The sequence below is a fragment of the Diplotaxodon limnothrissa genome, linkage group LG8 (genome assembly GCF_057381915.1).
Source record: "Diplotaxodon limnothrissa isolate DT_005_m linkage group LG8, D_limnothrissa_male_GT1.1, whole genome shotgun sequence".
NCBI classification, from domain to species: domain Eukaryota; kingdom Metazoa; phylum Chordata; class Actinopteri; order Cichliformes; family Cichlidae; genus Diplotaxodon; species Diplotaxodon limnothrissa.
In genome coordinates, this window is record NC_140603.1 from 29,028,546 (window position 1) to 29,056,415 (window position 27,870).

The following is a 27,870-nucleotide window of genomic DNA, read 5'->3' on the forward strand; positions in this document are numbered from 1 at the left end:
CTTATCTGCTCTTTTTCCCTTCTTCCCTTCACAATTCGCTGAACACAAACTTTATAATTCCCGGCTCTTTTCTCCCCGCCAGCTTGATTCTTGTGCGCTGGAAGGCAGAAGGTGTGCAGTGTCTGGCTGTCGAGCGCACTCCGAGACCATAAATCTCCAAACATATGAGAGGAGGCACACATAGTCTGTCAGCCTGTTCTCTGTGTTAAAAGACATGTGGGTGCATGTGTTTCGCCATTTTTTTTAAATTTAAATCAGAATCAGAAATCAGAATCAGAATACTTTATTGATCCCTGGGGGAAATTATTTTTTGTTACAGTGCTCCATTTTAAACCAACATTAAGACAAGACAGACAATACACTAACTAAGAATAGTACAATATATACATATATATATACATACATACATACATAAGTCACTCATAAATAAATATTTGGAAAAGAAACATGTGTAGTTGTAGCAGCAAACAGTGTGTTAAGTGGATGCGTTGTACAGGGAGATGGCCACAGGCAGGAATGATTTCCTGTGTCGTTCAGTGGTGCTTTTCGGTAATCTCAGTCTCTCACTGAACGTGCTCCTGTGACTGACCAGCATGTCATGGAGTGGGTGGGAGGTGTTATCCAACATTGTCTTTATCTTGGACAGCATCCGCCTCTCCGACACCACCTTGAGGGAGTCCAGCTCCATCCCCACAACATTGCTGGCCTTACGGATTAGTTTATTAAGTCTGTTGGCATCTGCGACCCTCAGCCTGCTCCCCCAGCATGCAACAGCATAGAGGATCGCACTGGCCACAACAGACTCATAGAAAATCCTCAGCATTTTCTGGCAGATGTTGAAGGACCTCAGTCGCCTCAAAAAATAGAGACGACTCTGGCCCTTCCTGTAAAGTGCTATGGTGTTTTTAGCCCAGTCCAGTTTATTGTCAATGTGTACTCCAAGGTATTTATAGTCCTCCACAATGTCAACACTGACCCCCTGAATTGAAACAGGGGTCAAGTGTTTCCTGGTCTTCCTGAAGTCCACGATCAGTTCCTTGGTCTTTGCCACGTTGAGCTGCAGATGATTCTGCTCACACCACGTGACAAAGGAGTCGACCACAGCCCGGTACTCTGTCTCATCATCCCTGCTGATGCATCCAACCACCGCAGAGTCATCAGAAAACTTCTGAAGATGGCATGTCTCTGTGCAGTGGCTGAAGTCTGTGGTGTAGAGGGTGAAGAGGAAGGGGGAGAGGACAGTCCCCTGTGGTGCCCCTGTGTTGCTGATCACCTTGTCAGACACACACTGTGGGAGACGTACATATTGTGGTCTTCCTGTCAGGTAATCAACAATCCAGGACACCAGAGAAGCATCCACTCTTGAAGGACTCTTGAAATGATATTAATGAAGAAAGAGCAAACCCCCAAGAGATAATTTAGTGGAGCAGACTGTAAGTGTGCATTTTATCCTCAGATTTGATGTCTTTTGACGTGATTGTTGGCGTTTCCTACATGTTTGCGCACACATGCGTGGCCCGCTGTAGCCTCCAGAAATCAAACAGCACCCATAGAGTGTTAGTGAGGACTAAGCAAAGAGCACGGATGCATAAGACAATTGGGGCTGGCTTCACGTGGCACTGTGGGAGCTCATTACTGTAGTCTTTGGGCTGGAAAATGTCTGACAGTAAGGATTCATTAAAAGCCAACCTGCTGCAGGAGCTCCTGGTAGGGCTGTAATGAGAGGTCCTTCTCAATTTGGGCTTCCCAGTGGTTTCAGATTGGACAGGTGAAATATTAGCAGCAATCTGCATTACAGATAGAGGGGCTGTCCAGGCCAGAGTTTGGATTTGCTGGGGTCATTAGCATCACAATGCCCCAGTTGGCTCAGTTTTTTTAGGAGCATTTGAAACCACCAGGCTCTCGGGCACGTGCTCTGAGCCACCAGCAGAATATCATCCATTTATTTCATCTTCAGAAAGATTTCAGTCAGCACCAGCTGCTGCCTCCTACATATCAGAACATTTAGTGGAAACATTGTTTGAATAGTTTTTTGTGTCCCATTAACGCAGGCGGCCCTGAGTTTGACTCGTGGGTTTGTTTAACCTGGCTGTCTGAGCTGCTCTAATTTTAGGCTTCGGCTCACTTTGTTTTGAGTCTCTGTGCGTAGATGAAGACGTAAAGCTTCTTTGTCTGAGGTTAAATGTGTGTATTTGTGCTAAAAGCAGGTTTTTACAGTCTCTTTTGTTTCTTTGCATTGATTTCCCGAGGCCAATTTTGTTTGCTTTCTGTTCTGCATGTGTTTTTGGTGTCAGCTCATTGATCGCTCTGCATCATCCGTGCTTTTATTTTTCTCTCCTGACTTCTCGACTTCTGTCTCGCAGACTCGCACGCCACGTGTGACACGACTCAGCCCGACACAGCCAGCTCTCGCTGACCAGGCCAGCAGGGTATCCTTCGCGTCAGCCGAAAATCTGGAGAACATGTCAGACCCTGATATTCCCATCGGCTTCAACAGGATGAACCGGCTCCGCCAGAGCCTGCCGCTGGCCCGCTCGTCCAGCCAGGCCAAGCTGCGGGCGCCAGGTCAGTCCGCTGTCTTTGAGTAAAATTGAAAAATTTCATATCTTTCATATTTAGATTGTGTCGAGGCCCATCTGTGATATCCACTCAGCAGAAATGACGAAAACGACTTGAACCCTTCTGATTCTGTGCAATAAATGAGATCATGTAGGGGTTAGACATGTGCACGTACAATCTGCTCACGGCGATGATGACTACAAACTTTCTACAATAAAATCCAAAGATGTTTCAGGAGATTGGAGCCTTCAATTATGCAGACAGCTTTTAGTTTCATTCAGCAAAATTTTTATTCAGACTAAAGTTTAAAATCTTGACATTTTAGGGTGTGGTTTTCCTTTTTCCTGTTTATTCATAAAGTCTCTGTAATGTTGTTTTAATAGTAAGTTATTTCAGTGGGAAAAAAACACCTCAGTTGTCATTTTAAACTCTGTGCGGGTGAAATCTGTTTCTCATTTCTTTGAACCACAAATGAGAAGTCGGGACAGGATTCATCTCCCAGTAATAACATTTACTTTTTTTTAATGCAGTCACACTTTCAGACTTCTTTGGCTGATTGGTCAGAGATAACAAGCTTGTTACTCCAAGGATGGTTCCCACTGCTTCTCCAAACTCTGAGTTAAATTGCTGACTGCAGATTGATGATTACAAAGAAGTGATGCTTGAGAGAAAAACACTGTTACAAGTACTGATTTTTTTTTAATGTTAGCTCATTTTATTTGAGGCTTATTTTTTACTTCTAGACTAACTTTTGAGATTAAAAACCTTTATTTGTGCTGACATCTCTGCTGGTGGCCATTACTGAGACTCCTTTGATTAAAGGGGAGCTTTGCCAACAGCTCTTGGCTTAAATTTGCCCACTGCTGCACCCATTGGCTCAGTGAAATCCTCACACCAGAGAAAAATGTAGAGCAACTGACTCACAAGACATTTATCGATATCAATGCTCCCCCAAGATGTTTTTTTTCACCGCCCAGAAACTCTGACGCAGGTGTGATGTGATGATTGACCTTGTTTCCGAGTCATTGGCTCCAGCCCCAATAATGCTGGGAACCGGAGATCTTACAGCCGATGCAATGCAAGTGTAAAGCAGGACCAATGGAGTCAAGGGACTGTCCTACTATCTTTATTGAACTATATGAGGGTCTGAAGGTTAAGTCACATTTGGTGGTGCGCTCAAAGGCACAAGTCAGAACTACTGTGCCAAAATTCAGCAGTGTCTGTAGCTCAATCTTTAAAAAAATAGTGTGGTTTCACAGACTCGCACAGAAGGGCTGGGACTGGAGGGATGTTTGGCTGCCCACCTCTCATTAGAGAGTGATAACCCGAGCCTTCAGACATGCACTGCACCCCTGAAGCTTCGTAAATATTACCCAGGGGAGCTGAACGTGAGAATAGAAGTGTCAGACTCGGTTGGATCAAACATTAAACGGTGTTTAATGTTTGATCCAACCAGAGCTGGAGCTGGTTGGAGTACTGTGTGGTGTCTGAATGAGCACCTGTATGAATAGAACAAGTCATTATCCACAGAATTTATGACAAACAAGTGGGTATCGTGTGTCCTCGTGTACGCTCTACCCGAGCATATCCCTCTGCTAAAAGTATTTCCAGGAGTCACAAAAATGTGTGAAAATGTTTGTAAATGAGTCCCAAATCACCGTTAGCACTGGCTTTGATGTGTTCACTCAATTTCAACCCATCAACCCCATTCAACCCTTCTAAACTGTTGTAGTTTGAGCTTAGCATAAGCACATCCTGACCGAGCCACTGCACAGCTGTGGACACAACTTACCTTGACTTATGAAAAGTTTCTGACTACAGTTGGTTACTTGCACAGCAGCTTCCCCTCCCGAGATCCTCAAACAAACTACACGTCAGGTCCTTTTACATGTTTGACCTGTGAAACGCAAATTTTAGTGCTTTCGCTGCGATTCGATACTGTTTTCTGATTCCCTTTAACATTTTATTCTCACCATTCGTCTCCACTTTCTTCCTGGTTATGTTTGGAGCTTGATATGAGAGTAAAGGTTGTCTGATTCCAGTCACTGATTCAAATCTGTCCACTGAGGTTTCATTTCATCAGCAGTCAGCACAGCAGGCGGAGCTAATTGACTCTTATTTTCACTTCTTCTATCAGCCTTCATTTGTGGACGTGTATTGACAACCTCACTTTGATTGATACGTCGGGCGGCCATCACTCGCTTAATCTGATTTGATGTTTCTGACAGGCAGCCGTAAACAAGACACATTAGCTCTGTTCCTGTACGGCACTGTCCTCCTTCAGGTAATGTTTGAGTTGACTGAAGGCATCGAGTGTTAATCTAGTGAAGCTGGCAAGGCCCTCTGAGTGTCAAGTGAAAGTCAGACTTCAGTGCACTGCCTATAGGAGTGCTGAATATAAACAGAGCTGTCTAATGCCTCCAAATGATCTCGCCGAGTTACCTGTCGTCTTTGATTAATGGCCGTGGCAGCAAGCGAAACCATTTCCTCCTTAAAAGCATCTTTATAGCATTTGCAGGACACAGAAAATGTAGGACAAGCCAGAAAAATGTCAAGAGTTTCAAATGTTTTATACCACATAAACAGCATATTAAGATAAGCATCAACTCTCTGTGAAACGTTCTATCATTTCATTTCATGTTTGCTCTTCTTCATGCTTTACCAGGCGGTAGCGCAGGCGTCAGTTTTTTTTATATTATCCTCAATCGTGAGCTAAAACCCCAAACGTGTAAGTTGCCTCCATCCTTAGGGATATCTCACCATCACCTCCGCCCTTCAAAAGGTTTAAACTGTTCTCTAAAAACGAGCCTTTTACATTATAACACATCTGAGTCAGTGTTAATTTTACTTTCTGCACTTGGAGTCGGTGAGAATTTCACTGCGTCCACTCGGAATTCCAGCTTCCATTTAAAGTGAGGCTGATAATTATGTGTTGCTCTCTTCGCATTTCACAGCACAGCAGTGTGAGCCTTAGCTATAGTAGCCTCTTATTAGGTACATCAATACATTTCGTCAACTGTTCTGCCATCACATTCTTTTTTTATTGATCCACTTTCAGTTACATGTTTTATAACAGACATCACAATCTCAGAATGTAAAGGAACAAGAAGAACAAACCATTAGAAATATGTCGAAATGTAATGTTGTTTTTATCCCAGCACCACTGTAAACAGATATGGGGTCCGTTCTTCGTACCTCGCTTACTACATCCAAGATCAAATCATCGCGCTAACTCTGAGCTCGCTATTCCGGTTCTCCGAACACACCTGTTGTTGACGATTAGTATAGCTGGATGAAGTAATGTGAGATAACTGGGTGGCTTAACAGGGGCTACGCATCGATAGTAGAAACATTGATCGGCAACCCTTTGATTGGTCGGCGAAAATGTCGAAGGAGCGCGCTCGGTATTTTTTGGCAGCAGAGCAAGAACTCTTGATTGAGGGATTTCAGGAGTTTCAGAGTTTAATTAAAACGCAAGGGAACACTGCAAAGGCTGCAAAAGCAAGGAGAGAGGGCTGGCAGAAAGTTGCTGACAAATTAAACTCGTAAGTAATTTAATAATAATAATAATAATGGATTGGATTTATATAGCGCTTTTCAAGGCACCCAAAGCGCTTTACAATACCACTATTCATTCACTCTCACATTCACACACTGGTGGAGGCAGCTACCGTTGTAGCCACAGCTGCCCTGGGGCAGACTGACAGAAGCGAGGCTGCCATATCGCGCCATCGGCCCCTCTGGCCAACACCAGTAGGCAGTAGGGTAAATTTATTATATTACACTATATTACACTATATTATATTATATTATATTACATTATATCCTCTTTCACATTAGAGCCACGACAGCACCCACTAGAACATGGGAACAAGTAAAAGTGAAATATAAGAATATTCTACAGAATGGTAATATTTATCACTTATATTGCTTGTCGTCTCTTGGAAAGAGACCCTGAAATAATCTGTTTGTTTATAACAGCAACCAAGAAAAGGGCAGAGCAAACAAAGACAGGTGGTGGTCCTGCACCCCCTCGTCAACAAGTTGGTTAAGTGAATAATATCCTCACGGGAATATCGATATCTCTCAATGAGCACACTGTCGCGCTGAGCTAAAGGATCCTGTCTGTCCCGCAATATACGCTGGATTCTGAGGACTCTCCTTATCAATCTTGCACCTTCCGCAATTGGTGGCTCGCGTATACGGACAGGACATGGCTGCAACAGGCTTCCCAAATCCACCTTCGCTTTTATAGCCGTGGTCTCTCATCTTGATTACACGAAGTAATTTACAATTACTACTCTAAAATATGAATTACATCTGAAATAATCAAATACATGAAATAGAATGATTAATAGTACATTTCCCTTTTTTTAGGAAATGACCTGTATGTATCTGTATGAAATCAATAAAAGGATCAAATACTGCATTAACTTTAGTTACATTGATAATATTTATTTATGGTAAAACAGTGGTAAAATATCGCTGTTGCTTTCGTATAAGTGAAGCGTACATACCTGAGTGGCCGCGATCTAATCCTGTTTACATAAAGTAAGCCTGCTCCCGAGCAGGTTTACGCTTACGGATCTGTTGCTATGACAGCAAGTCCCGGATGAGCTTTGGAGAACCGAACGATCCAGGATCACGCAAAATCGTCAACAATCAAATCCAGCTAACTTACTTAGCAAGGTACGAAGAACGGACCCATGTTCTTTAAGTGAGAAACTGCAAAATGAACAGGAGCTGGGGTGAAGGTGGGTTGCAAAGATGCTTGCATATCAACACCAAATGTGCACAGGCTGAAGCAGCTTGAATTATGGTCCATGTTTAAGCTACTCAATTGGATGTGCATATGGGCATCATCTGAACTGTCAGCTAATATTAGCTGGCACTGACATCAGCTGATCTACAGAGCTTATCCCAGCTGAAACAGGGCGAGAGGCGGGGTACACGCTGGACATATCGCCAGCCTGTTGCAGGGCAAACACAAAATAGACTAGTCTGAGCTCAATTTAATGGACAGTGTGCTTAAAAGAGCTGTTTGAACCCGTTTTTCAGCCATAGAATAGTATTTTTAAAAGCTGTTGAAATGTGTGTTATCACACACACAAAGGCATCAGCACCTTTCCTTTCAAGTTAATGACCACACACCTGTGCAGGCTGGTTATGCCAAAGAAGTGCTGATTATTGACATCAAACTTGGCCAGTAGACCCGAAAGCATAGCTCACTGTTGAGTCTAAAAACCAAGTCATGACGTCTTGATGCTTAAATCCATCTTTTGCACTGGAAGACCCACAAATTAACCACCCAGCGTGTCACAGGCTGGGTCTCTGACCCAGCGCGCTGAGTGTAGTTGGTATTTGTCTTATGTTAGATTTGTGATGATGGTTCATGTGGTATTCTTATTTAGGTTTTAGTTGAGGTTAAAATCAGCCATTATGTATCATTGTCTCCTTGGTTTCTGTGTGTGGGTCCTCGTCTAGTCTCTCATATGTTTTAGGTCTGAGCTTGTATTGTCACATTTACGTCTCCGTGTTTCCTGTTTTATTTTGAAGGAGTCTTATGTATTGTTCATTGTATTTAGTTTTACTTCCCCTGTCCTGTCATTAGGCTCATATCAGCCATGTGTTCCCACTTCCCCTGATCACCTCCCGTGTCCTCTGTTTTCCGTATGTCATTGTCAGGTCGTCTGTTATCGTCAGCACAGTCTTCATAGGTTTTTCCTCATAGCTCTCACTGTGTTTCACAGTAGCCTTCGTTTACACAGTGTTCATTCTCATAGTGTCCATAGGTCTGTGAAGGTTCTCAGTCATCCAGGTCATCGTAGTCAAAGGAGCTTGCAAAGAAAAGCGTCTGGACTTCTTTAAGTTGCTTGAAGACGTTTCACCTCTCATCCGAGAAGCTTCTTCAGTTCTAAGGTCAAATGGCGGAGAGTCCCAGATGTAAACCCAGTGGGAGTATCCCCCCAAAGATGGACAAAAGGACCCCACCTTATCATGCGATTTCCTGGTGTGGGTGGGGCCAGTTTTCACAATGAGCTCACCCGAAACCCTGCCTGATTGGGACCCACACCCGTTTTCACACCTTGGCTCATGTGATTAGAGGATCATCAGGGGGTCCTTTATCCCTCTGTGGGGGGATACTCCCACTGGGTTTACATCTGGGACTCTCCGCCATTTGACCTTAGAACTGAAGAAGCTTCTCGGATGAGAGGTGAAACGTCTTCAAGCAACTTAAAGAAGTCCAGACGCTTTTCCTTGCAAGCTCCTTTGAATAGTGTCCATAGGTTTTTCTTAGTTATATATTTTACCACTGCTTACAGCCAAATAAAGGCTCGCCTTTTGTTAACTCCTCCAACTCCTCTCTGCATCCACTTCTGGGTCCTATAAACAAAACACACCGGCGCACCCCGCTGTGACACAGCGTTTCTTTTGCCCAGAAGCAAGAGCATCATTGGCAACACTGCTGGCAACATTAGATCTGCATCAGATTAACTTATCCTGGGTCAGTTATTACCACCGAAAAAAATCGCCTGTGTCTATACATTATGCACTTAATAAATTATCGTTGACCCTACGGGTTTTATTGTAAAACAAGTATGAAATGCCTTTGTGTTGCATTAAAAGGTCTCACAAAGTCTTGAATTTAATTTGGTAAACACTGCAGAAACCCTGACTAATGGTGAGCAGGAGGAACATTTACAATCTGACCACTGACATTTAGATCAATCTGCAGCACAGCATACAGGCCACGTATAATTAAACAGGAACTTAACACTAAAATTCATTAAATCATTTTGTGTAACATATCGATTTTGACCTCAGTCTTCAGTATTTATTCCAACTAATTTAGTTAATTGCCTTTTTTTAACAGTAAATTAAGCTGAACAAAGTAAAACATGTTGTACTCTCACCCTGCTCCCACATATGGGTTTCGTTGAGATGGAGAGCTTTAGATCGGAGGTGGTAACGAGGGAAGTGCCTGCTGTATAGACGGTAAGAGCAGCGCAAACGGAGGGATTATGCCAAGCAGTGTGCTTTCAGCTAAAATGGATGATTATTAGCTGCTTCTACACTGTTGAAAACTTTGAGGTGAAAATTGTTCGTACGCTCTCTGCCTTCATCACCGACTCCAAACTTCACCCCACCCCCATCTACCACTGTGAATCTCCCCCATTGCTCCTCCCCATCCATAAATGCAGGGATCTTGTTCCTCCAGCTTGGGGAGGAGACTCGCAGGGTTCACCTGACCCACGAGTTGACCAGCCTGGACACTCTGAGGGCCCTCATCGTGCACATGTTCCCCCAAAGGCTCACCATGGCCATGCTCAGGTAGGTCGACATCCACGAACGCAGGATATTAACACGTCTGCATGTTTATCGATCTGTTTAGATCTTTTACAAACGTTCTGCAGTGCAATATTTACACTTCATTTATGGCATGTTTTATAAATCAATCTCAAGGTCAGAGGCTGTCGGTGATTCATTTCAGCTCCATCCTCAACCAGCCACACATGAAAATTCATTTCTTTAAACAGATGGCGAATAAAAGCAGGAGAGGGCACTGAAAATGACGATGACTTATATTTTTCTTTAAATATCCTTTAAATGCCACATTTCATTTCCAAAAATGTCTAAAACAACCCTCAATTTAATGTTTTTGGTTAGCTTAGCTTGCTAATGCTGACTACTAATTTCTCTCCATGTAACCAGAGAACAACCCCAGAATTGAACTCATCATATATCATCATATTTTTGGTAAAAATGAGATATGTAGCTTTATCAGCTAGATTTAAATCAACCTTATTTTTGATCTATTTTCATTTTAATAACTTTTGATGGTGAAGTTCTACTAAAAAAATGTGAAAATATGTATTTTAAGACCAGAAATGATCACAGAGAATATTTAGTTTTTATATACAGTGGGGCAAAAAAGTATTTAGTCAGCCACCGATTGTGCAAGTTCCCCCACTTAAAATGATGACAGAGGTCAGTAATTTGCACCAGAGGTACACTTCAACTGTGAGAGACAGAATGTGAAAAAAAAATCCATGAATTCACATGGTAGGATTTGTAAAGAATTTATTCGTAAATCAGGGTGGAAAATAAGTATTTGGTCACCTCAAACAAGGAAAATCTCTGGCTCTCACAGACCTGTAACGTCTTCTGTAAGAAGCTTTTCTGTCCCCCACTCGTTACCTGTATGAATGGCACCTGTTTGAACTCATCATCTGTATAAAAGACACCTGTCCACAGCCTCAAACAGTCAGACTCCAAACTCCGCCATGGCAAAGACCAAAGAGCTTTCGAAGGACACCAGGAAAAGTATTGTAGACCTGCACCAGACTGGGAAGAGTGAATCTACAATAGGCAAGCAGCTTGGTGTGAAAAAATCAACTGTGGGAGCAATCATCAGAAAATGGAAGACATACAAGACCACTGATAATCTCCCTCGATCTGGGGCTCCACGCAAGATCTCATCCCGTGGGGTCTAAATGATCATGAGAACGGTGAGCAAAGATCCCAGAACCACACGGGGGGACCTGGTGAATGACCTGCAGAGAGCTGGGACCAAAGTAACAAAGGTCACCATCAGTAACACACTACAACGGCAGGGAATCAAATCCCGCAGTGCCAGACGTGTTCCACTGCTGAAGCCAGTGCATGTCCAGGCCCGTCTGAAGTTTGCCAGAGAGCACATGGATGATACAGCAGAGGATTGGGAGAATGTCATGTGGTCAGATGAAACCAAAGTAGAACTTTTTGGTATAAACTCAACTCGTCGTGTTTGGAGGAAGAAGAATACTGAGTTGCATCCCAAGAACACCATACCTACTGTGAAGCATGGGGGTGGAAACATCATGCTATGGGGCTGTTTTTCTGCCAAGGGGACAGGACGACTGATCCGTGTTAAGGACAGAATGAATGGGGCCATGTATCGTGAGATTTTGAGCCAAAACCTCCTTCCATCAGTGAGAACTTTGAAGATGAAACGAGGCTGGGTCTTCCAACATGACAATGATCCAAAACACACCGCCCGGGCAACAAAGGAGTGGCTCCGTAAGAAGCATTTGAAAGTCCTGGAGTGGCCTAGCCAGTCTCCAGACCTCAACCCCATAGAAAATCTGTGGCGGGAGTTGAAAGTCCGTGTTGCTCGGCGACAGCCCCAAAACATCACTGCTCTCGAGAAGATCTGCATGGAGGAATGGGCCAAAATACCAGCTACTGTGTGTGCAAACCTGGTAAAGACCTATAGTAAACGTTTGACCTCTGTTATTGCCAACAAAGGTTATGTTACAAAGTATTGAGTTGTATTTTTGTTATTGACCAAATACTTATTTTCCACCCTGATTTACCAATAAATTCTTTACAAATCCTACCATGTGGATTCATGGATTTTTTTTTCACATTCTGTCTCTCACAGTTGAAGTGTACCTCTGGTGCAAATTACTGACCTCTGTCATCATTTTAGGTGGGGGAACTTGCACAATCGGTGGCTGACTAAATACTTTTTTGCCCCACTGTATGATTTAATAACTGTTTGAATATTTGAAAACCGTGACCATCATTAGCTTGTCGTGCTGCTCTTTTATCGCTATGTTCTTTAACCAGAAAGGAAACGGTTTGGCTACCATAAGCCATCTCTAATGGGTTTTGATGTGATGGTGGAAAGTGAGCAGACTGTAAAAAGTCAACGGTCCTTGTGTTAATCTTGTGTCCATCCACACATTTTGCAGAATTACTTAAATAAAACGACGCGATTCTGCACCAAGATCTAAAGGATTCTTCTATTTTTCATGTTAAGCCACTAAGTTTGATAAATTCAGCCTATTTTTTTTATCAACTCTTGTCTTGGTTGCAGCAAATACATATAAATAAAAATCTCATGTGGTGTCTTTGGTTTGAAAGTTGCACTGCTGACCAACACCAATAAGCTGCCCATTCATTTAATCTTAGCTGCAATATGTTTTTGAACACATGTGCGTTCAGGACAAAGAACTGGGTCAAAAACATCAATAATCATTTTCATTAAGTTCTAAATTTTTGTTTCTCTCTAGAATCTCCCATGTTAGTTATCCACAGCACTTTTTTACCTTTAAACACTGAACATTAGATTTCTGATTAACCTAATATCAGTCCGCTTCCAGCTGATTCTCTCATTACGAGCACCTCATGCAGTTAGAAATCCTCCTCCCACTCTCCAAGTGAACGTACATCACTGTATCATATTAGTGTGTAACAGATGCTGAAATTGTCTTTGCATGGACTGTTTATCAGTGTTTGCGTCTTTTTTTGTGTGTGCGTTGACAACTATTGATATTCAGGTCTCCCAGCACGGCTCTGTTGATTAAAGATGAGACCCGTAATGTCTTCTATGAGCTGGAGGACCCACGGGACGTTCAGGACCGCTGCGTAATTAAGATTTACTGCAAAGAGCCCATCTACAGCACCTACCCTGGACATCACAACCCACACCTGGCAAACGGAGACCTGCGGGTAAGTGTGAGTCTGCGTGCACACAAACGCCTGGAGGAAAGAGACAAATAAGCCTTGGTGTTCAAAACACAGAGAAAGAGGGTTAAACGCTACAGGTGCATTCATGAACAGCTTCTCCCATTTTTCTCCTTCTCTCTGGCCGTGAGGACTGCGTGTGTCTACAGAACTAAAAGAATAAACTTCGCCATGGTCAAACACTCATGTTTTTTACTCCTCAGCTGTTTTTAAGCCGCCAGGTGAGAGGCCGGGTGGGCAGCGTGGACACCCAAGTTTGTGAAGGCGATAACTCAAGAACGAGGCGACATCAGAGTTTCATATTCATATCATCGGTGTACCTACTAAAAATCTTGGATCACTTTGGGTCTGGCGAGGTGTTGTAAAATTTTGAAGTTGATAGCGGATAGCATAAGTGTTTCTACCATGTGGCCGCCAGTACTTTTATTATTTATTGTTCATTTAGATGAGGAGATTTTTAATGCTGGATTTTCTGCTTCCCTTTAGGGTTAGAAATATGATAAACATTCATGGGTAGAGAATATTTCTGCTATTTAAAATTGCAAAACACCAGTAGACCAGGAGGTTGAACAAAGCCCTAAACCAAAAGAAATATGGAGTTTGGAAATTTGCCTTTAAACGTCTTTAGAAATACAGTATCCTACTTTAATAATCAGTTCTCTGTTTAAGTGTTTTACCAAAATGCAAAGTAAGGGCAGAAGATGATCCCTTTTCTTCATTGCAGACTCAAACTCTGTGCAGTCCTGTCATAAATAATGTTTCATAATTCCCTTTGAAAACTCTTATTCATATACCCTCACGCCCACATCAATCTCCCATGAAACACTGATTTTATATCTTTTTACACATGCTAGTTTGCATTACACAATGTGTTCAGGCTTAAGTTAGTTTCATTCACTCGTCGAGAGTGAGTCATGTGACTTTTTCCCAACACTGAGCCTGGACGAGCGCCAGTCTTTCACATCTCCCGTGCTGAGTGGGCTGCATGCCAGCAGACTGCAAAACTGCAGAAACACTTCTCTGAGATGACACTCGTACTCCAGTTCGTCTGAGGACTGACTCGTGGATGCAGTCTTTTAATTGCTGAAGCTGAGGTATTATTTCCCTAACTTCAAATGAAAACAGTTCCCACCGACTCACCATATGCACATGCAAGCTAGTGCTGTTCAAATAGACCAGAGAGCCAAACTACCATTACAGCCAGATTAAATATGGCATTGCTTCCACAGGAGAGCAAATGAATGCAGTGTATTTCAACCTAAACACGTCTAGGAAATAAATAATAACAATATTAATAGAAGTTCTGCTTTGGGAAACATGGGAAAAATCTCCCCAGTAGTCAATCATTCAGTCAGAACTGTTAACATTTCAAGATTTAGGGATTTCTGGGATTCTGAGGGGATCAGTCTGGGAACCCATCATCTAGTCTGCTGGCTTGGCCTTTTGATGCTTTCTTTCAAGGCTTTCTGGGTGGCCAGCAGTTATCTGGAGGGACACTTCCTGTTGTGTCCACAAGTTTAATGGATTTAAAAAGCTAAAATCTTCCCAAACAATAGCCATTTTTTTTACACTAAACACTATTAATAGCCGTTAGACTACAAATTGAAAGCATAATGCTAATAATCTTGTCCTTTATCCAAAGATAATGAACATCTATGCACAGATACCTCTTTGGAGCGATTCATTTTGACTCATTTTTAGATCTTCCAGAGTATAAAAGATGAACATACCTTACAGGTTTGAAAGGTGAAGCCTTGATACCTGAATCCTTCAGTAGGAGCAGACTCATCTGGTGGCAAAATAAGTTCTGATTGTGAAGAAGTCCTTCGAATGTCCTTTTTTTCCCTGATGAGTTTATGGAATCAGTCACTAGATTCAAGCATAAGCAAGTATTTTGGAGACGTTGGGAAGGAAAAACTCCCTTTTTTGCAGGAAGAAACCTCTGGCAGAAGCTTGGGATGTGCAGCCCTCTGCGAGGGGAGGAAGACAGTACAAAGACTGAGATTCAGTAATGAAATATGAAGTTCATTTTGTAAATTTTGATCAATGTTTGAGTAATAAAGGAGGCTGATGCTTGGTTAGGGTTTGTGTTAATGACTGGTCAATCACAAGTCATTAACCAAAGTGTCCCTCGGTTTCTCAGAGAGGTCTCAGTTTTCATTGTGCTATAAAACTACTGGTGTATTAAAATGTACTTATCAACCCATCTTTATTTGAGCTGATGATCAGCCGCCTGTAAATCACATCCTCCTGTCCAGCAGCCACAGTGGGATTTATTTTAACACATCAGTCAGTTTCTGGCAACATAAATGTGGCATCTGCTTCATTAGCATGATTACTAATGCTTCATGCATTTTGTTACAGCAGGAGCAAAGCAAACCTTTGCATGTCATTCACTTTTCGCAGCGTTGGCATTTTCAGCACAAAACCCCGAATGCATTTTGTTGCCTCCTAATTACAGTGTGATTATGGAAATGAGGATCTGCAATTTAAAGTGTTAGAGAACGCTCCTTTTATAGGATAAAGCAAATGATGAACTAGATAAATTACATTACAGGAAGGCAGACATATGCAGCGCACATGCTGTGAAAAACGAATCTACGTATTTAACAGCTGAAGTGAGGCGAGTGCCGTCGGCAGCGGCGTGTTTTCTGACACATTTCGGTGTTTCAGTTTGCTGTCTATGAAACATCCTGGGGCTTTTTGTTTGCGTGTGTGCATGCGATTGGTTTACTGTCTGCCTGTGTGCGTGATTTGCAGCTGCCCGCTAATGCGCTGGAGGTCAGCTGTTCCCAAGGGATTGTTCCCCGTCTTCAGCTCTGAAATCTTCGTAGCGTTTTACAGTCTTATCAAACCAGCAGGCTTACCTTGAGCTGGATGTGTGTGAGGTGCATTGTCAAGGTGAGGACGAGGACGTGTGTGTGTATGTGTGAGCTTATTGAACTCTTGCCAGCATAGCCAAAGATCACTCCCTGATTGCAGGCCACAAAAGCATGACGAGGATTACTGAAGCTGGACTGTGTGACTGGAGGACAGAATGAAGAGGAGATTGATTGGTAGATTTCCCACAGCGGGAGAACGGGCAGTTTTGAATGGCACAGTGGGATGAAGCTTTCAGGAGCGCACCTGCGATAGGCGTCTTGCGACTTTAGGGGGTGGAATGAAATGTCTGCATGTCTTCGGCGCACTTAAAGGATGGTGTCGATACGAGGCTGTTGCTAAGATACAAGATGGAAGATGATGGCCCCAGAGTGCTGCGAGGCTGTCCACTGGGTGTTGTTAGAAAAGACCCGAGGGTTATTATGTGGAAATATTGGCTTTTCAATTTGCATCATCTCCAGGAGAGATAGCTCTGTGCGTCACAAGCAATTACAGTGTCGTCTTCTTTTGTGCTTCTTTGCCGTATCTATTACTCTTTTGTCTGGTCGCCTTCAAAGCACGGCTTTTACTCACACCCTCCGCTCCCCGCTTTGTTTTGTCTTTCAATCTGACATGTGGGTCTGATGCCAAAAGATTATCCCTTCATGCACAGCCTGTCAATAAAGCATCAAGTGCAACTTAAACTGCACTCAGAGGGGCAATTTAGAGTCCTTGCTGTCAATCAGGAAGTGGCATCTATGAACTACTGGCTGTTACAGTAAGTTGCCCTTTTTTAAAAGAAATAGCTAGTTGTCAAGCTGATTGTTGAATTTCTGAAAAGTCAAAAACTGACAGACGTTATGGGTAAAGCATTCTAGTATCATTGTGAAATCTCTGCCTCTCCTTAACTGTGTTCAACCACAGTGAGAACAAATTGTATCCCTTCCCCAAAGTGATTAATGCCACCAGTGAAATCAGACTTGGACGTTCAGTCGCTGCTCTTCTGATGGTGCAGCTAAAACCATATACAGTGTGTGATCCTTTTCCAAATCTACCCTAATACCTGCCATCAATAGATCTCTTTAGCTTGAAAACTGCCTCAAAAACTTCTGAATTGCAGACAAGAGGTTACCTCCTTTTCCCGTCCAGAGATTTGGAGAGATGTGGATAAAAGAGAGGTGACATGCTGCAGAATATGTAATGTCTTTTATATAATAACAGTGTGATGACGTGCTATAATCATCAAGTCTTCTTCATTTTAATGCTGAACTCCGCAACAACTAGCTCGCTTTCTCTGGATGCTTTTATAACATGATTTGATTGGCCTGCAGCAGCTAAATAACATTTAATCTTCTGTGTTGTGTTTGATTGAATCCACTGTGTACAAGCGCAAAACACGAGATTAAGAATATTTTGTGAATGAACTGATTAATCTCATTAGAGAGTCAGGAGTCAAGTTTAGGTTCTAAACTTGTTTAGTTTGAATTCATGATTATTATATGAAGTTACCCTAACAGAAGCAATAAATAATAAATATAATAGCACTCTTCATGGCCTGTAGGTCCATTATGGTTGCTGCGTTTCATTATTCATGAATGTGAAAATTTTTAATCTCCCCGGCTCAACATCAAATTCCTTTTTTCCTCCACAAATCGCACTTTTAGTATAACTTTAAATTTTAAACTGTTACTTTAATGATATTTCTAAAGAATCTTGTTATTGGATTTGAACAAGTCGTTTCAGACCTCAGAGCTCCATCGAATTATTAATACTGTAACTATAATGATATTCAGCTAGGTGACGGACACCATCCTCAGTTTCACTTTCTATTTAAACCTCACTTCCAGGCCCATGACAGCTGTTGTGGGATTGGAAGTGTGGACTAGAGATAAGATGGGGAAAGGACATAAAATCAGTAAAGCACTGATTCAGTCTGTTAACAGACTCACAATCTGTCCAACAACCTGTGAGATTGCAGCAACTTCCACCAAAGAGTTTGTGACTATTTTGCCTGTTCATGTTCAGTAACACCACGTCTCTGAGTTCTCTCTATGCACCACCTCACTCATGCAGACTCCCAACATGTGACGTGGTATCTCTTCCCTTTGACTGGGTAAGAATGGATAAATGGCTTCAATCTCATAATGTCATTTACCAATAAACCATTTTCTTTAGTTGGTGAGTCAACATTGGCGAGCCTCCCATGTGGCTTGAACAAAAATGAATATAGATCATTTGGTTTAGCTGCGTGACAAATCCCTCTTAGCCCTATCCAAACACTTAATGTACATTGCCTATATTATGAACACATCTTAGTATTCAATGACTTTGCTAATGATCTAAAAGCACAGTTGCTGACTTGTTTAGCAAAATTTACTGTGAACAAAAACAGTGGAGCCGCTATGATTTACACAGGCCAAAAGAGTTGACCTTTATTTTTGCCACTGTAATGTTATCCAGGTCTGATTCACTGAGGCAGCGGTCTAAATAAAGATGCCCAGACCGACCTTCTCGCCTCCAGCTCATCTGGGGGGATGCTGAATCATTCTCAGGCAAACCAACTGACATAATTGTCTCTAGTATATCCTGGGTCTGCCCTGGGGTCTCCTTTTAGTTAGATATGCCTCAAGGAGGCCTTCTAGTCAGATATGTGAATAACCTCAAATGACTCCTTTTGATGCAAAAAAAGCAGCAGGTCTACTCTAAACCCCTCTTGAGTTGCTGACCTCCTCACCCTGTCTCTGTAATTCTAGATCTCGTTTGGAGGGAGGTCATTTCCACCACTTATATCATTGATCTTAGTCTTTTAGAGACTACTTTCAATTCATGGCAATAGGTGAGAGTGAGTCGACTAGTAAATTTACTTGCAGTGGTCCTAAAGCACTCCCAAAAGGATTCCCCAAGGTTCCACACAGTCAAAAGCCTTCTGCAAGTTTAACAACCACTTGTGGACTTGTTGGCAAAAACTCCCACACGCCTTTGAATTTTCATGAGAGTGTAAAGAATAGATGCTCAACAAAGCCCACGATGTTCTTCCCAAATTATACTTTTGACTTGTGGGCAAACTTTCCAGCACCCTGTACTGATCTGTACTCGATGGACATGTGCTATGTATCCAGGAATAACAGTTATGTTCTTTGTTTGTAGAGGGAGATGGTGTATGCACCCCAGGACTCTCCACCCAACCGCCGCCTGAGCAATCCACCGATGTCTTCCCAGCATTCATCTTCCTCTGCTTCCCCTCCCCAAGGCTCACCCTCCCGTGCTCGTCTACTTTACAGTGGCGGAAGGCCTTCTTCCTATGCCGGGCCACACCACCACACCCACTCCCTGCCTCACCCTCACTCCCAGTCCCACCACTCCTCTCCCCACCAGCAGCCCCAGCTCCACCAGCCCCACCAGCCCCACCACCCCCAGCCGGCCTTCTGCGCCTCCTCCAGTGCCATACTTGAGCGCAGGGACGTGAAGCCCGACGATGAAATGGGGGGATCCCGAAGCATGGTGCTGCTGAGGGGGGATGATCGTGGTGGGGGCGGGATTTACGCAGACCCCTACACTCTGGGTCCAGATCCAAGTCGGCTTAGCCTCGCAGGGGGTCCTCACTCTCCTTTGCCAGCAAGAGCCGACCCATACGGCTCCTTATACCGCCGTGGTGGAGGTGGGGGTGGTGGAGGTGCTGCATCAGTGCGTTCACTCACCTCCTATTCAGCAGCTGCACTACAAGGAGAACTGATGGAAAACAGCGCTCTCTACAGGCCCGGAGGACCTCTTTATAACGATGCCTATGCTGCGTCTCTGTTGGCCATGGGGTTGCGGGTGCCTCCACCCTCCTCCCCGCAGAAGATACCTGACATGAGAGATTCCTATGGAGCAACCATGCCCAATCGGGGTTCTCCAGGGAGACAGAGTTTGCGAAGAGACTCTGTGACCTCTTCGGTGTTTGGGGAAAGTCCCAAAGCCCGGGGTCAGGGACCAGGACTGGGTCTCACCTCAGAGCAGCTGTGCCTGTTGGCTGGTGCCGGAGGGGATGGAGGTGGACCTGGAAGCTTCGGCTCACCTCTGCTGGGGAATGAGACAGAAACCAGGTACTTATCATTTTTTATTAATTGCTGGCAATTCATATGTGTATGTGTGGAGGATGTCTACTTTGTTTTCCTATGGTAATGTTAACAGACTTCATGAGTGATTTTGATAATTTTGCCATTAAAACTAGAAATTACTCGCACCTTACCAACAACCAGTTTGTGCTCAGAGCTTGGTGATCTTGCATCTCTTCTAATATGAGAATGTCAGTACTGTTTATCACTGGTAGATGTGCAAATTTATGAATCACTCCCCAGCTGCTTTATTCTTATGGTAGAGATTAGTGATCCTGAGAAGCTTACATAGAGAAACACGTGAGATGGCAGGTGAATCACAGGCAAAGATGAGGACTTCAGGGATATCTGCTTATGTACAGTTTTAAGCAAGCGCACAAGCAAGAAATTAGATATATATGAAGACAAATCGTATACAACAGTTATGACCAATCTTAAGTACTATAAAATTTGTACAGTTTAGCAGAACTGATCAATATTAAAAATATGATTAAAAAAATTATGCTACTATCATAGTTATGTAGTGGTGGCAATGTGTTTTTAAAAAAAATGGATGCAGATATTTAGTTTTGTTCTAAAGCCTCAATTGTGGCATATTGCCCACTGCCATGTTTGTTTGTTTGTTTTGAAGTGATGAGAGTTTGATGGTGATATAATTTTATTTGCTAACATCAGCTAGCTTGGCTAGCAAGCTGCATCTTTAACTGTACGAGTGCAATGCAGAGAGACCTATATCTGCCATTTAGTGATAGTTTATAAACTAATGAAGTACTAGAATTGTATTTACTTCACAAAATGAAAGCACACACTTCTTAAATGTTCTGGTTTAGTGTAGAGCTCCCAGTGACGACACAAGTGTTGCTCAAAGTGGCCACGCCTCTAATTTCAAGTCTTAAAATACAAAAGGGCATGCTAAAACAATGCATCCATATTGCAGTTGTTATAATGTAGCAAACTATACTTAGAGACCAGAACCATTTTTGTAGCATTTAGCACGAGAGTCTGTGGCAAATGATTCACTTTGGAGCCAGCTTCATGTGCCATTGGCATGCGACACTTATTTGCTTTTTCAGTCCTGATAGCTGCTGTTTAAGCAAAAGTAGATTTATTTTTATGTGAGGAGGTAATTTCATTGATTTCATAACACAAAAAACTCAAAAGTAATTACACTTGAATTTACATTTTAAATGAGGACTAAAAACTGAGAAACCTTTTAAGTTATGTTTTATGTAAAATGTGTATGAAACATCTGTTAGCCACCATTTCTGTGCATCTTTGAATCCAGGGAGCGTATGGAGGCGATGGAGAAGCAGATAGCCAGCCTGACCGGGCTGCTGCAGAGAGTACTGAGCAAAGCGCCTGAGGCAGAAAGCCCGTAAGACACACACACACACACACACACACACACACACACACACACACACACACACACACACACACACACACGCAACAAACATGCATAGAAATTCTGTGAAAACACTTCATTTATACACACAAACACAGACACACGTTTGTCTGAAGCGAACAAATCCATTTTGTAGTTGTTACCTAGTGTACGATTTGTTCTTACACTTCTTTTGAACTAATCCAAAGCCCATTTACAGATCCATTCCTTACACACTGCCCTGAAAACTTGGAAATACAGAAAAGTACATGAAGTACGACCTACCCACATCCATAAAAAGTCTGATAAGAATTCAGTTCAGTTGATAATGTGTTAGAAAATATCACATTTACAACATTTGTAGACTGCTGGGAGATTTGCAGCGTGCAGTTTTAGCATTCAGGCTTAAAGTTTTATGTGATCGAAGTTTGTAAGATATTAATGAAGTGGACAGAAACATATTGTTAGTGTGATAAAGGCTTTTTAACAGGCTTTACACGGCAGGCTGTGGCTGAGAGGGAATGTCAGGATGCTTCTTCATCAGAGGGTCAGGGGTTTGAGTCTTGGCTCTTCCTATCAGCATGTTGAAGTGTCCTTGGGGAAAACTTTGAATTCTTCATTCGGGTACTCCCTTTAGGGCTCACCACAGCAGATCTCTATCATCCTCCTCTGCTACACCAAACCTCTGCATGTCCTTCTTCATCACACCCATGAACCTCCTTTCAGGCCTCTTCTCCTCCTGCCTGGCAGCTCCATCTTCAGCGTCCTTTGTCCAATATATTCACTATCCCTCCTCTGCACATGTCCAAACCATCTCAGCCATGGCTCTCTAATTTTGTCTCCAAACTGCTCAACCTGAGCTCACCCTTGACAATCACCTCCACCCACTCCTCCCCGCCTGCACTCTCTTCTTCACCTCTCTTTTGCACTTGCTTTGGATGTTTGACCCCAGCTTTTTAAACCCATCTACCTTCACAACCTCTGATATTTATAGTTTCATTGTTACACCTGTCTCGCTCTCAGTCACACGCATGAATTTATTCTACTTCTACTGACGTTCATTCTTCTTCTCTCCAGAGCATACCTCCACCTCTCCAAGCTTTCTTCCACCTGATAAAAATGTCTGCAAACATCATAGTACACAGAGACTCCTGCATGACCTCATTGATCAGCCTGTCCATCACCACAGCAAACAGCTGATCCCTGATGTAATCCCATCCCCACTTTGAATCCGAGTCGCTTCAACTACACCCCTCACCTTTGTGTTGCTGTCCTCATAAATTTCCTACACCAGCCTGACATACTTCTCTGCCGCTCCTGAAAGTCAGTACCAGTACCAGTACACTTCCCCTCCATTCTTCAGGGGTCTTGTGTTAAACATTCAGGATTAAAAAAAGCCCACTAGAGAGCTCAATACTTCCTAAACTCCAGTCATGCATCAGTCAGTGTTCCCATGACTGATAAAAACAATTTAAGGCAAAGTGGTGTGTGTGCATGCAAAAGTGCAGCACTTTCTAAGTACCAGGCCAAGCTGTGAGAGAAACAGGGAAAGACTTATCATTGCATGTTTTGGTTATGTCGAGTTGTTTGACCAGAGTTTGTGGTGAAGTCAAAAACTTTTGCAAAGATCCAGAGAAAAGCTGTTTGTCACCAACATTAAACACCTCCAAACTGCTGACCTTTTGCCGTGAGCTTCCTCCCTGCTGTAGCAGCCAGCGCACTGCTGATGTGCTGATGAAGTTAATTCAGTTCACCCCGGGGCCACCGATACCCACTCGAGCTCTCTGAGTAGGATCGGGTTGATATTCGATCCAAATGTTGGAGCCGAGCATCCTTAATTAAGTCCTTTAATTTGTCTTTCAGGGATTTTGTATTAACAGATGAGATTGGATGGATATATTTGGTATTACTGGAGCCAGAGACATGCTGACAGATGCTGTTTTTTGGTTGTGTGTTTCTTGGTGTGTGTGTGTGTGTGTTTCTGGGAGGCATTAGAGACTCAGCAGGATAGCATTTGGAAGCCCCGGGAAGCCTCAGATTTGCTGTACCCCAACATCATTAAAACATAAGACAAATTTAAACACTGTGGGAAAATAGAAGAAGGGCAGGTTACAATCCAAGTACTGTTTATGAAACTGAAGAGAAACTGTTTTTGATTCTGTGTTGTGCACTTTATTGCAATGTCATATTAAAGAAAATGAAGCTGCTGGCTGGAACCTGAAAGGCGAGAAGCCCTACTGATGCTTTTAGTTTGTAGCAGCCAGGATTCCTGTGTCCTGAACCTCCCACATTTCTTTTGAGTCACTATTGTGGGTGTTCATTTCAACATCCAAAAACCAGGGAAACCTTTTAATAAATGCATATATTTAATAAATAACTGCAGGCCTTATCATCTCTGTTGGTTTTCCGCCTTTTTTCTGGTTGTTATGATGTGGAAAAAGCTTTAAAATTCATATGTGTTTTGCTTCAGCTGAGGAAGAAAAAATGTAAATTTATGTTAAACAGCGATCTTCCCACTACGGTAGATCATGTAGGGAATAGTGAAGGAGCGAGGGAAAAAATCCCGACTACAGCAGCACGCACACTACATTCACACATTTTCCACCATATATCAATAGCTTCTCAGTAGCTCAGTCGATAGTGTGTTCTGGCTGTAAGTACTTTAACACTTGCCTCTTCCAGGGAGAAGATTGAGTCAGCCAGTGACTGCTCAGGAACTGACAGTAAGTGCTCACTACCAAAAAAAAAAGAAAGAAAAGGAGACAAAGTATTTCCTATCACTGCCTGTCACTGCTTCACACTGCTGCCTGTTTGATAGCCACATAAATTAGCTCTTTTTCCTCACACAGAGCTGCTGCTATTTCATTTTCTCTGCATAATTCTTAAGGAGCCTCATATGTGATTGTAATGGCTGATTCTGCAAGCTTCCTCATACTGTACTGTACTGTACACGCTGGCTTTTGCTGCTCTGTAACTGGTGCCCATGCTTCTTGTTTTAGCTGGACGAACTATAAAAAAGAAAGGTAGCTACTGTATGTGTTCCTGAAGTGTCTGGTACCCCCCGTCTCACCCCTTCCCTGTTTTTATCTGGAGTCCCATGAGTTCCTAGTACATGTATACATGTCATTTTGAAGGATCTGCCTCTCTGACACCTTGTTTCCTTCACTTTCCCCTTTGTTCTATGGAGGGCCTAAACTGCCAAAATTAGAAATGATTAAATAAACAAATAAATAAAACTGGCTTAATAAAATTTAAAATATGTGATATTTCTGTTTTATTTGCATTTGCATAACATGTTTTTTCGCTAGTTCACCTTTTTATTTGCTCTTCATAACCTCAGGAGACTTTTATACCTGACTATCAGTTTACTGATGAATTTAACTCGGACTGCCCATGCCAAGCACATTGAGTAGCTAAGTAATAGCCAGCTGGGTAACTGCCCCCTGTTAGTTTGTATTATACAAAGCAAATGTTAAGTATACAATCATCAGCCACTTTTTTAGGGACAGCTGCTCATTAGGGCAAAATATCAGCCAATCATGTGGCAGGAACTCATTTAGGGATGTACATATGGTCACATGGAACAACCTCCTGAAGTTCAAACTAATCATCAGGCAATTTAAGTGACTTTGAAGGTTGTAAGGTTGTTGGTACCAGACAGGCTCTCTGAGAGAAACTGCAGATGTACTGGGAGTTTCACAAACCCACCTGTAGGACTTACAGAGAATGTCTGAAGAAAGAAAATATCTATTGAGCTGGCAGAATAAGGTGTCTTCTCTCAGAAAATGCTTTGCTGATGGTAGTGGTCATAAGAGAATAGCCAGACTTCTTCAGGTTAATAAGACACTTTAACACACTATAAGTAAGACATGAAGCGCAGTGTCTCTGAATGCACCGTCATGGGAGCCACTTCGCGGTGCCGTAATGGCATAAGGAGGGTTTTCTTAGAAGACTTTGGGCTGCACTCCATCAATCGAATACGTTTCTGTTGTCAATCATAATTTTAACCTCACGCCTAAAATACTATTTATATGATAATCCAGACATATTACTCGTTGCAGTAGCTGACTAACCTTAGCTCGCTTGCTCACTAAGTTGTCACTGGCAGACTTTTGAATTATCTGATGATATGATGATTGGCTCAGAGAATATTTTAATTCCTGTCATCCATTCTACCATCAGACAACAGATGGATCCAAATTCAACCTCACGACACTTTTTCAAATGACAGCTGTGCTCAAATGTTGCATGGAAACAGAGATGAAGAAAGAAGCCAGGGAATACATCTGGAAAATTATAATTAAATGATTCGTAAAACTGTCTATAAAAAAATAAAATGTATATTTAAAAAACAGAATCAAATAGGAAAAACAATATGTGTGTGTGGGTATAACATATCAACTACAATAAAAAAAATTTCTTTAGTGGATTATTCCTTACATTATGCACATTTTTAAACTTGAGCCATTTATTTTTTTTCTTTATTGCATTGTAATTTTGGCAGTTTTGGTCCTCCATAGTTTCCTGTGTTTTTGAGTGAGAAATCGCTGAGTTGCATTAAATTGGACACGACAAACTCTTTGCTTTGTCAAAGTTTTTCCCTTCAGCTTTTCAACTAAGGATGAATTTGCAGGCGATCAAAAGAGTTTGATGTTTGAACGTTTGTGCGTCAGAAAATTAGCTGCTTGTGGGAAACGCGGAAACATCTTTAGAAACATTGATTTCTTCACATAAAGTGTTCAGTTTTAGCCTCCTTTTTTCCTATTAAGGATCTAAAAAGATGATATTTTGCAATTTCAATTCATATCTTATTTCATCGCAAATTACAGATAAGTCTGGATGTTCTGAGTCCCTTGCGACTTGAATTAGACTCTTCTGAAGAGTCGTTTTAGTTGTGATTTTTATATTTTAACTTCTCCCATTCACTCCAGCTGCTCCTTTTTTCTCCTGTCAGATTTTTATCTGCGTGTCTCACTGAATGATAAAAGTTAGTCAGTAATGGTTCGATTTGCTTGAGCTCTTATCTGTGGACTCTGTGCTGGCAGTTAAAAGCTTACAGAAAGATGAAGGCTGTGCTGAATTCTGGTTGACCGGGAGAGCTGCAGCAACTGTGCCCATAATCAGTTATACACAGAACCATTTCCTCACCTGTACAGGTGTCAGCATTGGGGTGTTACAGTCTTCCTCCTTGGTGTGGACAGCTGTAATTAGTTTTAAAAGAAGCCTTGAAATGCAACTCTTACACCCCCTCCTCTGTTACTAACTGACTGTCTTCCAGTTACTTTCCTTTGTCTTGTTCTGCATGATGCGTGTGTCAGAACGTAGCACTCATCGCCATTCAAGAGGATTTTCTCATTTAGAAACACTCACACTTTGTGGCTGTCTGGGAGACGCCTCTATAACGAGACTCTCGGATTAAGTGGAACTGCTGTTTTTCACTCCCGATCCTGTTTGTCCCCGAAGCCTCCCCATGCTGTTTATCACTGTTGAGTCTACATAAGACTGTAATCTCCACCTCTGACCTGCAGCACAGATAGAACTTGTCCTGGATTTCTGTTTTCAAATGTGCAAACATCCAGTATATTCTGTATTCATGCAGTCAACCAGCAGATGTTTCTCAAAATGCAGATTTCATTTGAAGCCTCTGATTTGGTAACAGTACTCTGGGACAATTTTCTATCAGCTCTAAATGTGCTCTAAAGGATCCCAATACAAGGAATGAATGAGTTCCCTGAAATGAATATCACTTTCTGCCGGGCAGCTTTGACACCATCTGCTCCTCTGGCCCTGATGCCTCCTCCACCCTCGGGGCCCAACCAGCCTGTGACGGTGTCCCGCCTGCAGATGCAGCTCCACCTACAAAGCCTGCAGCAGAACACCAACGCCCTGCGCAAACAGCTGTCACAGCTACGCAACATGCAGGTTTGTAAACAGACAATTTTGACTGAAAACTATTTTCAAATATGCAAACTAGCGTGTCACCCACACTTTTCCCCTCCCGTGATGTCATATTTTTTGTCAGCAAGGTTGTGCAAGCTTGGACCAAATATTAATATTAATGCCCCACTGTACAATACATTGAATAGCGTTGATCACCTGCTTCCCTCCTTTGCTCTCTGTTTCACTGTTGGTGGGTCTCCTCGGCTCTGCGCCAGCAGCAGAGGAAAAGCAGATTTTTTAGAAAAGAACTAAAGTGAAACGAGTTCACAAAGATTAGGAGAATAATATACATTTATTTTCATCATTTATTATTATATATTGTTTAAAATGTAGAACTTATAGAATCCTTTAAGAACTACTTTTTGATCCATGTTTCATATTATTGCACTTTATTTAAAAGAGCCTTGTAACCATTGAGTTAAGAGGGTTTTATCTATGTGCGGTAGCCTCAAAGGGGGATATGTAATATGTGCAGCTTGCAGTACTGTTAGAGTTGAGTCCCTCGATTAAGATAAAGGA

At 42.4% G+C, this 27,870-nt stretch overlaps 1 protein-coding gene across 1 annotated transcript in view; it reads left to right on the forward strand.

The window, feature by feature from the left end:
• The window catches only part of srcin1b (SRC kinase signaling inhibitor 1b), an 82,261-nt gene that overhangs the window by 39,861 nt on the left and 14,530 nt on the right, over positions 1-27,870 (forward strand). Inside the window, exons 4-11 of the mRNA XM_085361065.1 lie at positions 2,364-2,565; positions 9,762-9,891; positions 12,885-13,056; positions 19,078-20,015; positions 21,313-21,402; positions 24,094-24,134; positions 24,411-24,434; positions 27,173-27,333. Of these exons, the coding sequence (XP_085217191.1) occupies positions 2,364-2,565; positions 9,762-9,891; positions 12,885-13,056; positions 19,078-20,015; positions 21,313-21,402; positions 24,094-24,134; positions 24,411-24,434; positions 27,173-27,333 (1,758 nt within the window). The remainder of the gene's footprint in view (positions 1-2,363; positions 2,566-9,761; positions 9,892-12,884; positions 13,057-19,077; positions 20,016-21,312; positions 21,403-24,093; positions 24,135-24,410; positions 24,435-27,172; positions 27,334-27,870) is intronic.